Below are 22,131 nucleotides of genomic sequence, written 5' to 3' on the forward strand. Positions count from 1 at the left end.
CGTCCGAATGCCTTCCGCAATATCTAAGCTCTACTTCTGGAGGTGGTTTCGATCAAGTCTAAACAGCAGCAGCAAAGGAAATCTCAAATATGCTAAAATTTCTGAGGCAAGGGCTTTTTTCTTCTTATCAGTTTTTGCCAGACAAAAATATAATGTAGAACACACCATTCAAATGTATTTACAGCACTATACATTAAGAAATACCATTTCATTTGATTGTTAATCAAACACGTTATGCCTACCCTTAGGGACTCACTGGCACCCTATTGACGTACTGTATATCTAATAATGGCACAGAAGCACTGATCACAACTTTAAAATTCAAGAGATTGCTCCACAAAGTGGGACTTGGCTAACTAAATCAGTAGTAATCACATTAATTAGTCTGTATTTACTGTAATATGTTTGACAAGTAACCTTCAACAATTTGTATAAATAAATGAATGAATCACCTAATTAGCGGAGTTCCACAATAAATAAGTTAAATAATAAATAAAAATGAATAAATTAATGAAAAAAATAATACGAAAAAAAAAAAAAAAACACATGCTAGTGATTGAATGAATCACAGCCTATTCTTTTACCTACAAAAAGGGCACTGATTTCAACATATGGACGACCTATGTTTCTTTATGAAAGTATGTGTCTCTCGGGCGCTTCTTCCTTCAGCTGTGCACCAATCAAGATGAGAGTATATTCCTCACAGGTAGATTTCTCGTTTTGGGGTGTGCCCGGTGTGCCCGGTGTGGGCGGTGTGGGCGGTGTGGGCGGCGGTGGGGGAGGTGGGCGGGAACTCTGAGGCCACGCTCAGGGGCATCTCCTCCAGGGGGCTGTCCGCACTGGGGGCATGGCCGCTGTTGGCACAGTAGGCACTGCGGGAGGGCGGGAGACGGGCCCGGTGTTCCTCGCCACCCAGCCTGGCACTCCCGTTTGCCAGACGCCCCAGGCTCCCTCTTTCCTGGTAAGGCACGAAGGTAGAGAGTTTGGGGGGGTTCCTGGCCTTGTGCACCGGGGAAGGATGCCCGGGCATCCAGCAGGCATCTGAATGGCCCAATTCACTGCACTCCAGCGTGCAGTTCCCGGTCATGGCCACATCAGGGAGGGAACGGATATCTGTGGGGCAAAAGAGGAGGAGAGAGAAAGAATGCCATGAGCAGGGGCGTCACGAGGAGGGGAGGGGAGGGGGGAGGGGGGGCGGTGGAGTGGAGTGGGACTGAGTTACTAGGGCCCAAGGTCTGTAATTATTTTATACTTAAAGTGATCCCTGACTAATACGACAAATATGCCTTAATACATTATAATTGTCCTCTATAACTACAATGTAAAATTAAAAACACCTCAATTATTTTCTTTCTTCTAGAAATAGCTAATCTTTCACTCAATAGGGGAAATGCCCGTTGCAAGTTGATGATGTCATAAATGTGTGACAAAAAGTGTGATCTATCCCTATGGAATTTATGGCATGCATGTGAAAAACTTAATACTTCCTATGGTTAATATGAGCATCAAATCAATATTTCAAATGTGTTTGTGTTTTGTTTTTTTGCACATGCATGCCATAAAAATGACACATGACATTTATGACATCATCAACTTGCGACAGGCATTTCCCCTACTGAGTGAAAGATTAGCTATTTCTAGAAGAAATAAAATATTTAAGGTGTATTTTACATTGTAGTTATAGAGGACAATTATAATGTATTAAGACATATTTGTCGTATTAGTCAGGGATCACTTTAAGCTATTGAAAAACAGATATTTGTAACTCAAATTTTGCTTCTGGGGGGCCCCCTGAACTAAATATTTTGAGATGGGGGTCCGTGGCCAAATACATTTAATTTTGGGGGTCCTTCACATGAAAAGGTTTGAGCACCACTGACATCATTCAAAAAACCTTAGAAGGATTTGAAATATTCAAAGACTTGCACACATTTTCAAGATAATTTTTTTTGCAGATCTACAAGCTCGCAGCGTGGCACTCAAAATAGCAGATCTACAAGCTCGCAGCGTGGCACTCGGTGCCGCGCTGTGAGCTTGTATATCTGCTATTTCTCAATAGTTAAATCACAAAATGTGAGTGAATCCTTGTACCCAGGGCCCAGAATTTGGTGCAACACCCCTGGCCATGAGTGAAGTTCAAGCAACAAACAAACATCAGACTGAATTTCATATCACATATACATGTCGAAGGTTTGGGAAAAAAAGAGGCTGCTTGTGAACATGAGATGGCTTCATGTGCAACACCCCATGAAAATCTTCCCCGTCTTCTGTGAGGTCTTTGCAGCTGTTGCTAAGCAATCATCAGCTGTTGCTATGTAGCAGTTGCTATGCACTGTGTAATGAGACCCACTGTGTGTGTTCGTCGGCCCAATAGTTGATATGATGCATTCAATGCCTCGGTTTGTTGTGTACATGTTGTTTAGAGCTTCTATAGTCACCGCTAAGCACTTGGTAAGGATTATAATGGTATGTCTGGCATGTGTCACCCTGTTCACCGCAGTCTAGTGACTTGTTTCCATTATATTGTTGCCGTCACGCAGAAAACCTTGTATCTCCTTGATCCCTTTTTTATGATTTTGTTAAATGAATGCCCTATTTTATACTTCATATTTTATTCAACTGCACGTGATGCAGTGGAAATATTCGACAAGCTCACAACATATGGCGATGTGAGGAGATTATTTTTTTTAAATATTTGAAATATCTTTGAAGATTTTTGTCTGGGTTCGTTTTTAAATATTTAACAATAGCTTCTGACTAAATAATAACTATATTGGATCCATTGGAACGCAGGTTCTTTCTTTTCACTTCCTGAAAAGTAACGGCTTTGCACATACAAGGTTTCCACCCAACAGCGACAACACACTGTTTGCAACCCGTCTCAGTGTTCGGTGGCTGTAATTGGTGATCTAAATGTGTGTCAGGCCTGTCAACATACAACATAAAAGAAAAACAAGCTCGAGCTTAGACACCCACATGACGAAAATACCATGTTTGGCAAAAGAGAGAACCGCGAATCCCCAGGGGCAAAGCCAGTGTTGCACAGGTTATTGATTGACAGCACTGAAATGAGCTACATTCCCCTGATTATTATCCATTTTTCATTCAAGTGTTCCTAATTTAATAAATAGGTCTACTCTATGACCCAGTGACCTCATTTTCATGTGCAAGGCTGATAGCTCTCGAATGAGCGTAGTTAATAATATGCAGCTATCACGAAAGAAAGAAAAGAAAAGAAAAAAAAACTTTCAAAGTGGTTTATTTTGTGAATGCTTCTCCTCTCAAACCGCAACACAGATATTGTAGCACAAAGGAAAAACAACTAGCAATGTGAATTTTGGATCCTTTTTTTGGTACGGAAAACAATTCTGCACGGAGGAACCCTTCCATGTGTCTGCCACAAACGCACAGATGGCACGCCTATACCTGCTGAGCAAACACCTGTTGAGAATCTATAAACAGAGTCACATCTGAGGACGACCACTCAATTTACTGTAATATATCTTCGCTGTCGTGCCGAGGCCTTGTATCTACGTGTTTCATCTTCAGGGTTCAAGGTTCATTTATTTGTAACTTGCATGTTTACACGTGAAATGAAAGGACCGGCACTGCCGGCAGTGTACAATAAGACTGAGAATAAATGACAGAAATGTCGGTGGCCTCCATGTGTTCTGATTTCTTTTTATGTTTTTCATAAATGATTGCTCTATTTTATAATACATCCTGTGACAGTTCAAAAAGTTGCAAAAAAAAAGCTGATGTATAAACAAGTCATTGCGATCTTTTGTGTCTGCGGTTTTTCATTACTTTTGCACACTTTGGAAGATAACGTTCACCACTATTAAATTCAATTAGGCCTATTAAGCCATCCCATTCTATTTGAGATGTTCAGGATGAAAACTTTGTTATTTTATTTTTTTCCCCATGCTAAAACAGTGTTCATGTCATACGGTACATCAGTTGGTCAGGTTAAAGCAGGGGTCTTCATTGTTTTCAGGCCAAAAAAAAAAAAAAAAAAAAGCTGATGTATAAACAAGTCATTGCGATCTTTTGTGTCTGCGGTTTTTCATTACTTTTGCACACTTTGGAAGATAACGTTCACCACTATTAAATTCAATTAGGCCTATTAAGCCATCCCATTCTATTTGAGAGGGAACTGAGACAGTGACAGAGACGGTCGCATAGCACTATAGCTCCTACAAGCTCAAGGCCACTTGTGGTGAAAACTCACTGCAGGGCCAAATTAAATTGACGACTACTTTGACGAATTTGATGATCCAACATCAGGCTGACCTGATGAAGGAGGTCTTGGCTTTGAAGGCGACGGTCAAGGAAAGAGATCAAAAGATTGAAGAATTGGAGAAAAGATTGGATGAAATGGAACAATATTCTGAATTGCTAGTGTTGATGTATATGGAAATTCTTCCAACATGTTTTTTCCCTTTTCTTAATTTTCCATTTATTTTTTAATTTTTAATTTTCCATTCTCATATCTGCTATGAGGCCGATGTATCCTTGAATTTCAAACATTCCTATAACTAATCACTGTATTTTACTCATTGAATAAGTAGGATAGGCTTCTACAAGCTTTCAGCTTCAGCCTATTCCTTTTGACCACATGTAACAATGACTAAGTGGATGTATGACTTGTAAAAATGTGAGTGATCAAATAAACTAAACTAAACTAAAAAAAAAATGTTCAGGATGAAAACTTTGTTATTTTATTTTTTTCCCCATGCTAAAACAGTGTTCATGTCATACGGTACATCAGTTGGTCAGGTTAAAGCAGGGCTCTTCATTGTTTTCAGGCCAAGGACCCCTTAGTTGAGAGAGAACCTTTTCATAGATTCCATATAGTTTCATCGTTGACAGCCCGATTATCAGTGTATTTTGGATTTATGTCAATTTGTGTTTTCAGATATTTAACCATTTGAACCGTCAATACTTAATAAACTTGACCTTTCACTCTGTACTTGGTCTGCTCTTTTTCCCCTCTTTTCTTTTGGCTACAGTTCTCAGAATATGGACACTAGGGTTCAAGGTGTTAATATAAAAAGGATTGGAAGATTTTGAGGACCCCCTGTAGTAACTCTGAGGACCCCCTAGGAGTCCCGGACCCCCTGTTGAAGACCCCTGGGTTATAGCCAAGTTGGCCACAGCCAAAATAGGCACACCAGGTTGAAAGTGGTTAAGTCTGTCTGTGTTATAAATACAGTATTTAACCAATGAGAAGTATTAACAAGAATTTGTAACTAAATAATAACTACCGGTATGTTGCATCGACAACAACATTTGTATGCCATTCCTGTTTAAAAAACCTCCACAGTCAATCTCACGCCCGAAATCATTGAACAAAAACAGACGTTAAAATCTTATATGTGCTGCTACCGTAACTGCAAAATTGTGAGTTCAAACACATTTAAAAGCAGCCCACATCACAATTACTTTCTTAAGAGCGGTATCCATATCACAGATACTTGTTGTGACAAATAACACATTGTAAAGGCAGTCGAGTTTTTGTTTGCAGAGAAGACCGTGTGCTCAATCACAGCTACAGACACGAGTGGAGAGAAGCAGTGGTTGAGTGATGCAACCAGGAGAGATGAGGTACTGTACAGCGGTGTGTTCACATCCAATGTTGGCCAGCGGGAAAAGGCCAGCTTGACGGTACGCCTCTGAGATACACCATCAGCACTGTCCTGTCCTCATGATCAATGGCAAGATGGTTATCACACTAAATGTCAGGCCCCTGATGCTGAAGAAAAGACATCTGGGTCCTCCAATTCAACAATCAAAAGCTGGCTATAGGGCATAGGAGTGGGCGTGGTTTACTGGTGCCACAAAAACATTGTCCATTAATTCTCCCCATAGACTTTTACAAAAATATTTATATTAATTATTGTAAGCCTAGAATCAAGCCATCCAGGATGAATATTTAATCATATGATAATACTACATTTAATAAATACCCTTTGTTTAGCGATTTATTTACATATTTTTATTTTCACAAAATCAAAGGTTTTATGGTCATGATTCACCAGAATCCTAGATGGCTCAATACTAGGCTTCAAATAATATATATAAATATTTTAGTAAAAGTCTATGGGATTTTTTTTTTTTGCACCAGTAAACCACGCCCACTGATATGCCATATAGAGAGTTCCTGTATTGGCTAAAATGTCTAAAATCTTTAAACTACTTCTTGAAATGTAATGGAAAGGGAACCTTATACCATACAGAATCATATTAATTCTTAATACTAAACAAAAGACAATGCATAGCCTAATCTATTGTTGCGGTTAATCTCTCTTTTCAGTAATCCCGGATAGCAATATGTTGAGGCTATTAAATATTAAATTCACAATATACTGTAGCTTGTCTTTATTCATGCTTAATCGTGTCATTATGCCTAAATGGCAAATTCTTCTCTCTGTTTACTAGACCTAATTAAAATTGTGCTTATTAGAAGCATGTCAATGAACTAAGACTCCTTTCAAATAAACCAGACTTGTTATGGCTAATTGGTGGGGGGAATCAAATGTGGACAATGAAGAAAAGATAGGTGACAGGGAAAACCGTGTGAGCTGCCTCTTGAATGATGAGTGGAGTTTCATTTACTCTGGTGCACTCTAAGACTAGTTACATCAGTTAAATGGACTTCTCCCCATCAAAGGTGTTCATGGGTGGAGTGGTGGGCCGTGCTGAGAAGCAAGCTTCCAAGCCATCAAATCCAAAAGGATTTCACACTTGATTAAAAACATCTAAAGAGCAGCCAAGAGGTTTACGGCATACCAGGGGCCTCGTAAACCTTTGTATAGAATAGATTCACCACTAAAACGCAGTGCACAAAAAAGTGGAAACATGCACATTCTGTGCATATGCACTTTGAATGTTTTTGTTAGTTTCTTTATTTTTACACATGAATTAACTTAATCTTGCCTCCATATTTTGTGTACAGTATGTCATTATGCTCAAATGTTGTCAAAAAAAGTCTACAACACACAAAAACAGTCTATATCACAACATCTTAGTTGTGATATAGACTGGCCATTTTTGCTGTGCGACGCCATCGTACAAGGGAGTATACAATTGAGGCCAAGTGTTTAATTTCCACACTCCCACAATTAGCCATAGATAATTGTAGAAACTTCACACATTATTGGTCTTTTTCCTATTTAATGTCCTATTTAACTGACAAACAACTTGATCTTCAGGTGATCACTGCACGTGGACCATTGTTGCTATGACTATTAGTCTGTGAAATGCAATTACTTGGAGGTATTTGTTGGTGTTCCACATAAACGAAGAATCTGTAAAAAAAAAGAAAAAGAAAAACTAACAAAAAACAATGAATGAAATAAATTGAGTGGAAATTATCATCATTGGCATGGTGGTTAAATAACCCCTTTCTCTTGACAATCTCTGTTTTCTAATATGAACAAAGCACATCATTACGGAACAAGCATTACAGCTTAATTTATGTCACTTTGGTGGAGTCTAGCATTATTGATTGTCTTTATTTCAGCTCAAATTGACAGAAAACTCAATTTATATACCATATAAAACAGCATTCTGCTTGTATCTAACCTTTGCAACACACATAGTCGCAGAGCTCTGCTAAGCCTAACATGATCATAAAACAACCATCTCCTGGCTGGAATGAACGTCTTCCAAATATACTGTGGACAACAGAGATGAATCAGATGAGTCAACGATAGGTTGAAAGACCAGCGAGAATCAAGGAGGAAAAAAGGAGGCATTTTTTTCACCCACCCAAACCTGCTTCGTCTTGGATGTATGCCTGGAATAAATCTGCTCAAGGTCTCGAACAAACCCTTTAGAGTTCATAGTCTTGTGTGTCATGGATGGAGAACGGAGGAGGTGGCCCTTAGAGAACAGATGGGTAAATCACAGCACTGTCAACCCAGCAGCAGTAACAGGGAGGCGACTGGATTTAGAGAGCAGGTGATTTGGTTTTGAAGAGCGGTGACTCAATGCCATTTTGTCACTTCTCACAGCAGCGCGCCGTGGCACTCCTCTAGAGGTAGACGGATTGCACCTGTGTTTTTTTCCCCCTCTATGGCTGCATTCTATCTTTCCTGTTTAGGAAACCATACCATGAAACACAGAAATTCTCTGCATGGAGACCCCTGCCACCTCCATCAATAACACATCTGAGGGTTCACGTGAACTTTGTGCTGGTTGGTTCTGGAGGCACCTCCTCTGCAACCAGCACAACACGCACTCCACAGAGCAGTAACAGAGTGGCGGTTCATGCAGAGCTTAACCCCCCGGCTGACAGATACATGTGAGGGGTGGGTTTGCATGCTGCTTGCATCAGGGCGCCAGTGGGAGGTGTTAAGTGTCTGAGGCAGGCTTCCTCATCGTCTGATCCTCTGCCCACGGGCATGATGGGGGAAGCTGCCTCTTCCTGAGATTTCACACTGCTTCTCTCTGTTTGATTGCGAATGCAGCCTCTCCCCACCGGCTGCCTTTTAGCGCGCGTGCCACACCACTATGATCGATGGCAGGCAAATTATGAGACCCACCGGCACATAGAGAGAGAGACGTGGGAAATAAAGAAATACTGGGGATTGGGATTATCTAGAACGATTTCAATGATATATTATACGAATTTATATTTGATCACAAGCAAATGCTCGCATCGAGAATTACGGTGCGAGGCACCCGGTAAATGGAGCACACGACAAAAAAACAAATAAAAAAGACAACACATCTGAGCACACTTCACATGCTCTCTTGGCTCTCTAGTGTTAGTGCTGGTTATCAGAACAGGGTGTGAATGTATACTCTGGCTGTCATGCAGTGTGAGAACAAGAACAAGGAGGCAGGATTTTGTGATTGTTTAACTTTGACATGTTTCAGCCTTATTGTACAACAGCTTCCAGTGATGTAAAGTACCGTACATTTAGTTAAGTAATGTACTTGAGCACAATTTTGAGGTATTTGTAGCCTACTTTACTTGAGTGTTTTCAATTTCCAATACCTTTACTTCTACTCCACTACTTCTCGGATCCAAATTCTTGTACTTTTACTCCACTATATTTATTTGAAAACTTTAGTTACTAGTTATAATCTAGATATAAATTATCACATTAAAAGCATACATTTACCACTTTAACCCTATGTTTTATACCTAGGCTATTTGAAATTAGCCGATCTACAAGCTCACAATGCATTTTGTACTTTTACTTTTGGTACATACAGTACCGGTAAGTACATTTTGAATTCCAGACTTTTACTTGTAACAGAGTATATCTACATTGCAGTATTGATACTTTTACTTAAGTAAAAAATATGAGTACTTTTTCCATCACTGACAGCCCAAAACACCCCTTTCTTTCTCCAGAGGAAAACATCCATTTGGACAGAAATGTATTTGTCTCGAGACTGGCAGTACCTAAACACAGCAACATTCACAAAGAGATATTCTAACAGAACAATTGGTTTGAATATGGTTGCATTTATCGCAACATTATATTACTGTATATCATAGGCAACATTTGAATGCTTGACAATTCCACATTTATAAAACAGAATGAAGCATATCATTTATTTAAAAGAGCTTTGGATGTTCTTTAAGTTAGAATATATCACTGAGCACTATAATGGTACATTATGTTTTGTTCGTCAACCAAATAAAGAAGTCTTTTGTACCTCCTGTAACTCGTGTGTGGGCTTTATCCTTTTTAACTTGTGTGTGGGCTCTATCCTTTTGTGAACATTATATTTTGTTCTCAAGGTTGCTTTGTGTACTACTATTCAGGTAAGCAGTCCCCTGTCCGTCCATGTGTGTGTGTTTGTGTCTGTGAACTGATAATCTCCAGCACTGTTGGAACGATCGGCCTGATACTTTGCACACAAGTTTGTCGCTATAATAGGGCCCTTCAACTCTGGAACCGTAGCTCGCGCATTTCCACCTGGCATGATTTGACGATTCTGTAGTCACGTGAAGACATATCTGTCAGATTTATCATATTCCATTGCTCATTGGCTATGACTGCCTTCCAAATTTCACTGACCCTGGGTAGGCAACCTGGCCTGGCAGAGGCTTTTCTAATACAGTAGAAGGTATGCACATGCATAAAGTGAATGGCATATCGAATGGCAAAGTAAGTTGCAAAGTGAGTTACCGTCGTTTAATGCAATCAGATAGTACTTTTCTGTTTGGATGTATGGGCTGACAAGGCCAAAAAGTATTTTTTTGCCACTCAGTAGGCGTTCCTGCATAACTTCCGGGTATATGATGATGATGTCAAGCGCATACCCTCTATTGACCTGTATGTTTGTTGAAAATATGTGAGGATGCCGCAATTTGCTGCTGGTGGAAGTGGAACATGGCCAACTAGTTGTTTAGCACAAACATCTACAGCGTAAACGCCCAAACAAATACAGTAGTAGTGTAGGTGGGAAATAACAAGCTTGTAAAATGGCACCGAAAAGCTGGCAGGACTGGCAGGGTGTTTTCAACATTTCCATTTCCTTAAGGAAATAATGGATATTAGGTCTAAATGGCTATGTAAAAGGTTTTCAAGCTTAATAACACTCCAGTAATCTTTGTTTGCTCCTTTCACTTTCAAATATTTCACAATAGCGTCAAAAATCATTTCGCAGCAATGTTGGAACTGTCAAACATTGCTGACAAGCACACAATCTCTCCACATGGAAGTCAGAGAGACCAGCAAAGGTGGATAACAGTGGAAGGTCATGAATAAGGTCAATAACGTCTATTTTAAATCTGCATGAATCTTCATCTCTATTAACTTTTGCCTGCTGTGTTTATCTTTCTTTCAATTCACAATTTTTCATAAACTCTAAATAATAGCCCTGGGAGAGTGCTGATTATTCTGTGTTAACTGCTTTGGCTAGGGCCCTCAACATCCACATAGAAACACTCTGGAGGTGGACACTCTGTAACATGATATGAGCTTCCAGATCAAATTCTATCTAGAGTAGTTGGCATCGGTGTGTAAGGTGTTAGTGGTGGGGTAAGCTGTTTCTGAGCAGACAAAGCCCTTGCTGTCAAAGCTTGAAGTGTGGACCATGTCCACCAGCAGTACGTCAGTATAATCCACTAGAAGGCTCTACTGTATCTCCTGTCAGTTCTCGCACGCACAGACCGTTTTTGTTTTGGACCTAATTTGTTGTTAGAACATCTTTCACATGTGTACGTTCGGCAAAGCTTTAGTGTTGTTGACATTATCGCCTCACGCATCAGTTGCTGCCATTGAGAAGTGATACGGCATGATATGTCAAGCGATACTAAGGCATTGTCCAACATAAAATAGTGATACTAAAAACAGCTTCAGACAAAATAGGTCCAAAACAATCAGTAAGACTGCGAGAGAACAGCACTTCTATATTAGAATAGCATATTAAAGTATACCAGTAGATCTGATTGTGTCATTATGTATGTATACAGTATATCCTATTCCCCATGAAAAAAATGCTATTCCATAATTGCAACAAATATCTTTTTATATGCAATTCCACATCGAATAGTGTTCTTAACCATCAACATTTAAGCTCAGTTCAATGTTTAAAGGCTATTCTGCTTAGGACTGAACCCTGAGGAAGCTAGAATCTATAATGGTTTAGGTAATAACTCATTGATATGGTTTTAAGGCAACACAAGGCAGATAATTGTGTCTGTATGGGCTATAAGCCTATAGAGCTCGCTTCTCTTGATATATTTTATGAAGAGAAGAAATAATTCCTTTTATATTAGGTAAATATTTCATCCGTGCAATCAATGCCTCTGTTTTGGTCGTGTTCTCTGTTTGAAAAACATTATATATAAGACATTCTTAGTGACTATTGATTATATCAGAGCTCTCTTTAAAAAATAAAAATAAATATACATAGTCATGAAATGTTGTAATCATTAAGTTATGATATCTGTGCTCCTGGACTCCTCACATAATTGATTTTCGCCCATTCTACCCCCATCTTCAATCTGCTTCCCATACACTTAAATGAAACGGGAAAGCATAACATTTACAATTCTCCATCATTTTATTATAGAGACCATCAGTCAGAGGGTCTAAATTGCTGTGGCCTTTTGTGACTGGACACCTTTTTTAAATATACGGTATATCCCATGATTTTGTAACCCATTTTTCACCCAGTGCCAATTGCCTAAGCTGTAATCCTGGGCGCTGCTCTCCCTCTACCAACCTGGGGAGAGCCCCGAAATAAGCTCATGCTTCCTTCAATGCATGAGGAGTGAGACCGCTTCTTATCACCTGACAGGGGGTAGTTTCCCCGGTAGGACAAGGAACTTGTTATTCCAACCAGTTCCTTTCCCCTCCATCAGGTGCCCAGCTGACCAGGGGGAGGCAGTATAGAGACCAGGATTACTGCATTTTTTTGTGAGGGTACCTACCCTAGGGACGCAGGGAGAACAAGCAAACTCCACACAGAAAGGCCCTTTCGCCAACCCCACCTAGGGTATGGTCACTGATGACGGAGAGGAGAGAACACACCCCCAGCGCCCACAGCACCCCCAGTGGGAATCGAACCGGGACCTTTTAGCTGTGAGGTGACAGCGCTACCGACTGTGCCACCATGCCCCCTTGGACACTCAAATAGTTTTATTTTTATTTTTAATTGCATCTTTATTATTTTCAGCTGCTGTAGGCAAATTGTCTGTGAATTATTTTGTTTCAACATGCATGTTATCATATGCGGTCCACTTGGCTGCATTTTCAACACTAGAAGCTGGGCCGCCCAAAGGGCGGCCCAGCGTCTAGTCGGCGACCTGGCCAACTCGGGAACGATGTAAATAGGGAATGAATGCCCCGCCCTTTAATGCAAACCCCATTATACCTGTTGTCATAGGACCCGTCTTGACCATCTGTTTGCCTGTGTCCATTTATGCCCATATATGGAGATATCTGTATATGTCTGTCTGTCGGCAGCCATTTTATGTCCATATATGGAGATCACTGCAGATATAATCCTGGGTCCATTTTATGCCCATATATGGCCATATATGGAGATATCTGTCTATTTGCATCCATTTTATGCCCATATATGGAGATCTCTGTATCTGTCTGTCTGTGTCCCTTTATGCCCGTATATGGAGATCTTTGTGATTCTGCGTCCATTTTATGCCCATATATGCCATATATGGAGATATCTTTTTATCTGCGTCCATTTTATGCCCATATATGAGATCTCTGTCGCTTTTTGTTTGTTTCTTCTTTAAGCATATGGAGATATCTGTTTATATGCGTCCATTTTATGCCCATATATGAGATCTCTGTCGCTTTTTGTTTGTTTCTTCTTTAAGCAGAATACGCAGCCTGCTTAAATCTGCATCATAATCCTGGGTCCATTTTATGCCCATATATGGCCATATATGGAGATATCTGTCTATTTGCATCCATTTTATGCCCATATATGGAGATCTCTGTATCTGTCTGTCTGTGTCCCTTTATGCCCGTATATGGAGATCTTTGTGATTCTGCGTCCATTTTATGCCCATATATGCCATATATGGAGATATCTTTTTATCTGCGTCCATTTGATCTCTGTCGCTTTTTGTTTGTTTCTTCTTTAAGCATATGGAGATATCTGTTTATATGCGTCCATTTTATGCCCATATATGAGATCTTTTTGTTTGTTTCTTCTTTAAGCAGAATATGCAGCCTGCTTAAATCTGCATCATTCAAGTCATCCTCCCAGTCCCACGCTTTGTTGCTTGTCTTATGTTTGTCTTGTCTCTTTTATTTTCTTTATCTTTTTTGGAGCGGACCCCATTAATGCAAACCCCAATATACCTGTTGTCATAGGACACGTTTTGACCATCTATCTGTTTGCCTTTGTCCCCACCCTTTAATGCAAACCCCAATATACCTGTTGTCATAGGACCCGTTTTGACCATCTGTTTGCCTTTGTCCCCTTATGCCCATATATGGAGATCTCTGCACACACAGTACCGGTTGCGGAAAACTCTGATGTCAGACATCAGCATACGGGCATTCATTTTATGCCCATATCTGGAGAACGCGCGTGCCGGTGGGAAGAAGGGTTCTCGAGATACGCGGATTACATACATACATACACATTCACAGAGATTTTTTGTTGACTCATGTGGAGTACGTGATGTCAGAGCCTTTTATGAAGTGATGTCACAATGAGTCAGCGCTTGCGCCGGTTTCCTCCGAAACACCTGATGTCAACAATCAGCTCCGCATATGGTGATTCCGAACGTTTCGCGCCGGCGTACGTGATGTCAGAGCCTTTTATGAAGTGATGTCACAATGAGTCAGCGCTTGCGCCGATTTCCTCCGGAACAGCCTGATGTCAACAATCAGCTCTGCATAAGGAGATTCCGAACGTTTTGCGCCGGTTTCGGAAAACCGTGCGTCGGGTCGGGTCGAGGCTCGGCACTGCACTCCGCGCCGCGTCGGGGAACGCGCGTGCCGAATCTGAAGCCGGTGGGACGAACGGTTCTCGAGATACGCGGGTTACATACACGCAGAGATACATACACGCAGAGATTTGTCGCATTTATAGATAGATAATATAACTAATATACAACAGTGACATTATTGTTACTTTAGAGTGGCCAGGTAAAGCACCCCGATGTGAATTCACATTAACATGAACATGGGTGGGCGTTTTGCAGAAACCAAAACATGGAAGAGCATACCGGTATTTGCATAGCTTCTGTCAATCACAGGGACCTGAGTGCATACAAACACACTTTTCATCTTTCACACACACAATATAATTTTAACATGGTCCTGGAATAGTAAATGGATGGTAAATGGACTGCATTTATATAGGGTCTCTCTAGCATTACAACCACTCAAAGCACTTTACAATGGTCTTTACAGTACACAAGCGTGTTGCTGAATGGGCTTGATATCTGGATTCACTGGTTGTACAATGTTCAGGAGAGAGGCGCCCTTACCCTTACTGGAGTTCAGTACAGACTGCAAGTGTTTAGTCTGATCACACGCAATGGGAACTAGCATATCCCATTTACTACCTATAAAGAAGCCAAAGCATTCTGACCTCTACTGCTCTACATTCTTCTCTACTCTCGTTCGTTTTCCTCCCAGGCTTATTCTAAAGTACCTCTTTCAAGCTCAATACCAATCATTGATTGATCCTACTGACCTGTTGTTAGAAAAATAGATGTCTTCCCTAAACCATTTGCTGTTTTTCCTCTCCTTTTTTGCTACGTTGTTATCACTTTGCTAACTCTTTGACCTCCATGTACGCTAACTGTGCCCAGAAAATAAAGTTTGGGCAGAGACTAGAGTACAACTTTTTGAACCCAGTAGCTATACATATTCTGTAAAGGTCTTCATCGTCTTGTCTATATAGCATTTAGATAATCACCCTGAAGCGACAAAAGCTTTATTTGACCAGAGTGGAAAAATGAAAGGAAAAATAAGTCTCTGCATGTCTGACAATTGACTGGTAAAGTAGCATTGTTCCCGGTTCCCACAATGCCCTGAACCACACACAGCTATGTTGCTTTGAGTCAGGCAATTCAAGTTTCTACAGAGAAGAAATGTAAAACTTGTTCTTTGTGCAGCAGAGTGACATCAGAAAGACTCTGCCGGTCTCCTCCCGTATCTCCACTTATCTGCCAGTCTTTAACTTTTCCGACAAGACATTTATTAAGCACGGAAAGAAAGAAGTCAGTGCTTTTTTTTCTCTCTCTTTCCTGTTTCTTTTTTTTTTTTTTTTTTTTACAAGGTGGCAAGAACTCAACAGAAGACGTTAGAAAGAAGAATATGATTAACCATGTCTGTGTCTGGTCTATTTTCTTTCATTAACCACAGAAACACATGGCCCTGTACTGTCACCTTAGAATAGTTATTTTAAGGTTAGCAAAGCAGCTCTCTGTGATCTTTTTTTATTAAATATTCCATATGTTATAATTATATCTGACTGATATTTTCTAAATATTTGAACAGAAAAATTGTTTCACCAAGAAATAATAACACCACAGCAGTTATTAGTATTTTAATACGAGGTAGCAGTGCTAGTAGTGCAAGTGTACGTGTGTGTGTGTGTGTGTGTGTGTGTGTGTGTGTGTGTGTGTGTGTGTGTGTGTGTGTGTGTGTGTGTGTGCATACTGTACAGTATGAGAGGGATGGTAGAAATGGTGAAATAGGCGCTAAGTTGGGTAGCACAGGGGTACCTGTCCATCACTGTGAAGTCGAGGGGTTCAAATCAAACCACGATACATCGTTTATACGAACACAATTGCTTATGTTTGGGGGGGGGGGGATTATTTCCATTTCAATCTCATATATGCTGTGCGTGCATGCGTGCGTGCATGTGTGCGTGCGTGTGTGTGTGTGTGTGTGTGTGTGTGTGTGTGTGTGTGCATAGAATCATCCTGCTAATACAAAGCTGAGAATTAAGTGCCAATGTTACCAGACACTTGTGAAGGGAAATAGTGGAGGAACTTTTCAGATTCACTGCACTGCTGCTATCCTCTTCATTGAGTTGCTAGGGTCCTTGAACCATGTGAATTCCAAGATATCCTCAACTGACTGTGCAGAAGCCTTAAAGCCCGAGCAACTCAATTCCTCCGCGACTCACTGGAAATAAGGAAGTACATGTCAGAGACCCACACAATTCCAGTCCCTCAAGTGCTATCCATCATCGCAGGGCAGCTGCACTAGTTAGAAAGACGTTCAGCGGCTCTCCGTCCCCATCACACTATGATGGAGAGGTGACCCCCTGGGCCTTTCACTGATGGCAACATGAACAGCCCGGACCAACTGAGGTTGAAGTGGAGCTGGCCCACGGCCAGCAGCCCCTCCCAAAAGCACAGAGCTCTACCCACTCCGCCAACCCCATCTGAGGTGATATTGGGTAAGGCCCGATGAGGCCACCTTTAGAACCACTACTTTTTTTCTATTTCTGATGCCATAATTATCCTGCAAGAGGATTCCATGGAGTTGCCACTGAAGAGCGAGCTGTAAAGAGCCTCTTCTGTAGCCAAGAGCAAGCCCCGGCTAATGAAGAAATTATTCTTCATTTCTTTCTTATTTCTCTCTATAACCTCATCCACTTCTTAGGTTATGCTCGCGCACATCCTGCCAACTTCACATTTCCAGCATCCACTTATATGGCAAAGCAGGCCAGTGCGCTAGTTTGAAATGGGTTCAGTGGCTCTGTGTTCCCACTGTGATGGAGATTTCTTTTTTCTATTTGCATATCGTTATCTACATTTATTAGAGTAATACATACAGTGCATACATACATTACTGGCCCAGAGATGCTTTATCTTTTGCAGGCTTAATGTTAACATCTGACATGTTCAGTGATAGTGTGGTATTAAAAGCACTATATATGGAATGCAATGTTCTTACATGTACTGTATATCTACTGTACTCTTATCTACTTCTCCAAATAATACAGAATGATCTGTAATGTATATAGTTTAAAAAAAATAATTATCAAGTTGATACATTTATGTAGTAAACTGAATGATGTATGGGGAATTTATAAAGGAAACGGGATAACAAGTCAAAAACAACAAAACTATAATAATTAATAAAGACTTTAAGCTAATATTCATCTGTGATCTTTGCCTCCCTCGTTCCTCTTATGAAGTCTGAAACATGATGCTTTCATCATAATAAATGATGATTTGTGTTACTGCGAGGAAACAAGAAATATTCTTCCCACTATTTGCTCTTTCTTGTCAAAGAATAGAATTGCTGAAAATCAACTACAGAGACACTTACTGTACGTTAATAAGAAATTACAGAACCAATACATAAATAAAATAATAAAATAAATGATTATGACATGGATTCCAACAGCTTCAAGACACACCAAAATACACCAGTAAGACTCCCTAATCGGGAGATAAGCGACCGTCAGGTCGCATATACAAACTTTAGAAGGCAATGGTAGGCAATCAGGAGGGAATATGGGAAATGGGCAAGTTCCATGTTGATGACATGACTTTTAGAGATACTGTGTACCGCTTTGCATGATTTTAGGGCAAAATATGTAGGAGCAATATTAAAAAATGTGTTTTGCAAAAGTCGGCCTGATGGTGGCGCTAGAAGAGGGGCATGTGAGAAATCTGGGGCGGAGGTTGTGATTTGCCAACCAATTTGCATGATGTTAGGCCAAAATCTGTAGGAGCAGTGTTCAAAAATCGTCCTGAAATGTAAAAAAAAAAAAAAAAAAGGAGAAAAGAAGAAGGAGGATGTATCATCAGTTAAAGCTGTACTGTGGAAGCTGCTCAGCTAGTGGCCAGTAGCGGTATTGCTTTTTTCGTCCGGAGTCGCCGCGGACCACCGGAACGGGGCTCCGCGGACCACCGCCTCGCCGATACGCATCCGTAGAGCCGTCTCCCGTCATTTTTAGACCAGGATTGAGGGAGTAGCCTGCAAGATTCCTTCACCAATGTAAACACAGTTGCTGAGGGAAGCTACTTCCTTTAGAGACAGCAAGACTCGCTGTGATTGGCCGGTAGTGTATCATGTGGGAGATGACATCATTTTGCCGGGAAATTCTACCCCCCTCACAACTCATAGAAAACATATAAAGAGAAGGCTTCAGAAGCTGAAAATAACAGAGTGGGTGTTCTAAAACTTTAGCGATTTAACAGTTAGGACAATTTTAAGATTTGTTTCATAAAAAAAGTTACATGGTATAACTTTATATCAAAATATTCCAGCCAGTTGGACATCACTGACTAGATGATGAAACTAAAGAGAAATCACTTTTATGTGAGAACAGAAGGTAATATGAAATCAGATGCAAGATGTACACTATGGACACAGGCATAATGGGGCTCGCGTTCCACTTCAAACTGCATTTTACAATAGGCTGTAAACATGTGACACAAAGGTTGTCGCCATTTCATTATAAAAGGCAATAAGGTACAATGCTATATTAGTCTGAGTTTTGGCTTGTGTTGTGACACGTAAAGCCAAATTCACACTTGCGGGCCACTCTAATGGCCTGTCTTGTGTCTTGTGTACAGTCTTTGGGACTGTGGTCAGATTTCTGGGATGAGAGTGAGGAACACAGTCGCTGCTAGTAGGAGATGCAGCCTCAGATGTTCACATTTCTAGATGGGAAGAGGACACCGTCGGAACATTCATCATTCCAACACATCAGTGGCACAATTCTCCATCGGACTGCATTGTCTCATGACCCCACTGAGTGACTGCTCAAAGTGCAATAGTAAATCATTGTCCATGGTGTCAAAGCCTGATCCAGGTTAGGGAGTTTAATTCTGCCCCAGTTAAGCTGTTCAACGACCTACTTGCTCTAAAATGAAATGAAAGTAAATGTGTGTGGGGCGGGGGGCGGGGGGGGGGGGGGGGGGTAATATACATTAGCGCATGATTTGACAAGAACACAATGCTTGTTCTAGAGGCCTCAAGGGACCCCAACCCCCCAGCGCACACACACACACGCACATGCGTGCGTGCGCGCACACACCAAGAAAAACAAAAAAAGCCACATGGTGACCCGTACCCTCTCAAGGGGTTGCAGTCCCACTGCAGTTAGGCTGGGGCCTTTGCACTGGGCGAAGTTGGCACCTGCTGCTGAACTCAATTGCACTAACCGGCAGGGACTCTGACAAGGAACAGCGACATCTGTCTGAGGAAATCCATACCCCTGCATCACCACACACCACACACTGGCATGGGGAAGCAGCCCAGGCTGGCATCCACAAGACAAACAAGCCCCATTAGGCTCCGGCTGATCTGTCTCTCAGTCTGTCGCTCCCCCCTCTCTCCCTTTCTAAAGCTCTCTGTTTCTGTTGCTATATCTCATTCTGAATTTCAGTCCTTCATAAGGGTTCCGTGTGGCTCATTGTTTAGCTTACACAGATGAACATGACCGTGTGCATGACTCGGTAAAGCAAAGACAAATGCATTAAAGCCTTATATGCAAGCCTCGGCGGTAAGAATCTATTACAGGAGTTCAAAAGAGAAAATATATGAGACTGCATGCATCATCTGACACATCTAAGGGAAGGAAAATCAGACGGCATTACTAAAGAACCTCATTATCATGCAAATGCTATTTATTCCATTTTATCTGCCCCCTCTGAATGGTCCATATGGCACAGAGTCCACACCGAGAGCAAGACACAGCGAGACCCCATGCTGGGCATCCAGCCACACGGAAAGACCTCCATCTGTGGTAAACTGTGTTTATGTGTACCTGTCTCCAGCCCACTGGGGTCCCATCGGTGTGGTAACTCCCCCCCCCCCCCCCCCATCACAGCGACAACGGCTGGCTGCTGATCCCACTAAGAGTCATTAGAGGCACAAAGTCAGAGGCCATGACTGGAGTGACAAACCGCTGTTCCGGGGAGAAAGGTGTCGTCCCGTTGAGGATCCACGATGACTTAAACAGGACTCTGGACAACTGTATGGTCCAAGTGGCTGAGGTCAAGAGTTAATCTGTGTCCAGGTACACTGTGAAATCCTGAGCGTTCATTTAACGCAGAGAGTTAACAATCGATACGTTAAAGGGATAGTTCACATCGACACAACCACATGGGAAGCCTCAGCTAAAAACAGAGACACGTGGGGGCTTGAAACCCAGAAGGGACTTCAGAGGTTTGAAGAACACCTGCTGCTTCAGTGGGACGAGAAGAGGGCCCACAGAAGAACAAACCAGGCTGAAAGACCTGCCTCCTCTTTCATCTGTGAGCTGTGTCAGAAGGACTGCCACTCCCATATTGGACTCTACAGTCACAAGAGGAGCTGCTCCAGCCAGAACCAGAAGCACTGATCCAATGGGCCTGTGGGACTTTGGAAGCCAATGATGAGTATGGCAATAATTTGATGACCAGCAGCGGTTCACTATGGAGAAACAAATAGCCTGCTTTGTTCGCTATGGAGACACAAAGAGTCTCCTCAAATTATTGGATTAGGAATGCGACAAAAACAAAAACATATCCATGAATTCAAGTCTCCATGGGGTGAGTAATCGATAGAGGAAAAAAATATATTTTGGGAACTATCCCTTTAACACAGAGGATTTGACTGTATGTGCTGAAATGATCAACCGCCGTGATTATGGCCTCATCTGCCCGAGTGCCGATGCGATGACAATACAGTAGTAGGTATTAGAAAACAAAAGGCAAATAATTACCTCTGCTTGTCATAATACATGATGAGTGCAAAGGAAATGAAGACAAGAGATGAAACAGAGAAACACTAATTAGGGGAACATAAAAAGTCAGGCAATGCTATTTAAAGAGTGAGATGGACACTGTTCTTATGCTCTGATCATGTATTGTTAAAGAAAATGTGTCTGAACTGACAAACAAAGCTGGTGAATCACTTACAGTAAAAATAGTACTTACAGTATACTGTAGTTTTGAAGTGTTTTTTTTTCTTCTGTTACTCAATCTGCAACATGCTGCTTTGACACAACATCTATTATTACATTCCTCCTATTGCCGCATCCCACTTCCAAGCCCGTTCACGCCCCCTTTACATCCACTCCAACTCATAGGTAGGGCGTAGGGAATAAATAAAACCGCCCATAACTCTATCATTGGCCCCACGTTGCCATGGTGACCGGTGATTGGCTCGTATTCCCAGCTATGGGACCGGCGGATCCAATTTCAACCGAGGGGGGCGTAGCCAGAACACACACACACACACACACACACACACACACACACACACACACACACACACACACACACAAATAGCTAATAGTTAGCTCACAACTTTCCACTTTTCTCTTTCACCTCAATCGCAGTAACATCCGTATACACCACGTCATCGCATCACCAATACGTTTTTTTTTTTTTTTTTTTCAAAACTTTTTTTTTTCCAATTTTTTTTTTCTCAAACATTTTTTTTTCTCATTTTTTTTTTTTTCTCAAAAAATGTTTTTCTTCTAAAAAAAACACAGATAGATGCAACGCGGCGACCTAGAGGGGAGGCCGGCATAGCCGGCCGACCTTCTAGTTTTAATACAATGCTTATCATTTTACATATGTACAACCTCACACAGGTTGAAACATTGTCACTGACTAATTTATGTGTATTTTTTCAAACTTCTAACACATTACCCACTAAAGAAATTGATACAATATGTGTTCTGAGAAGACCTACAGTAGAGTTAATA

The 22,131-nt window shown here is 41.2% G+C and overlaps 1 protein-coding gene across 1 annotated transcript in view; it reads right to left on the reverse strand.

Moving 5' to 3' along the window:
• Positions 1-700: 700 nt before the first annotated feature.
• LOC308304782 (protocadherin-1-like) overlaps positions 701-22,131 on the reverse strand; it is a gene marked incomplete at its 3' end in the record, with an annotated part of 94,118 nt that continues 72,687 nt past the window's right edge. The window contains 1 exon segment of the mRNA XM_080749412.1: positions 701-1,113. Coding sequence (XP_080605538.1) covers positions 701-1,113 — 413 coding nt within the window.

The sequence above is a fragment of the Nannobrachium achirus genome (assembly GCF_963921795.1).
Source record: "Nannobrachium achirus genome assembly, chromosome: 19".
NCBI lineage: Eukaryota > Metazoa > Chordata > Actinopteri > Myctophiformes > Myctophidae > Nannobrachium > Nannobrachium achirus.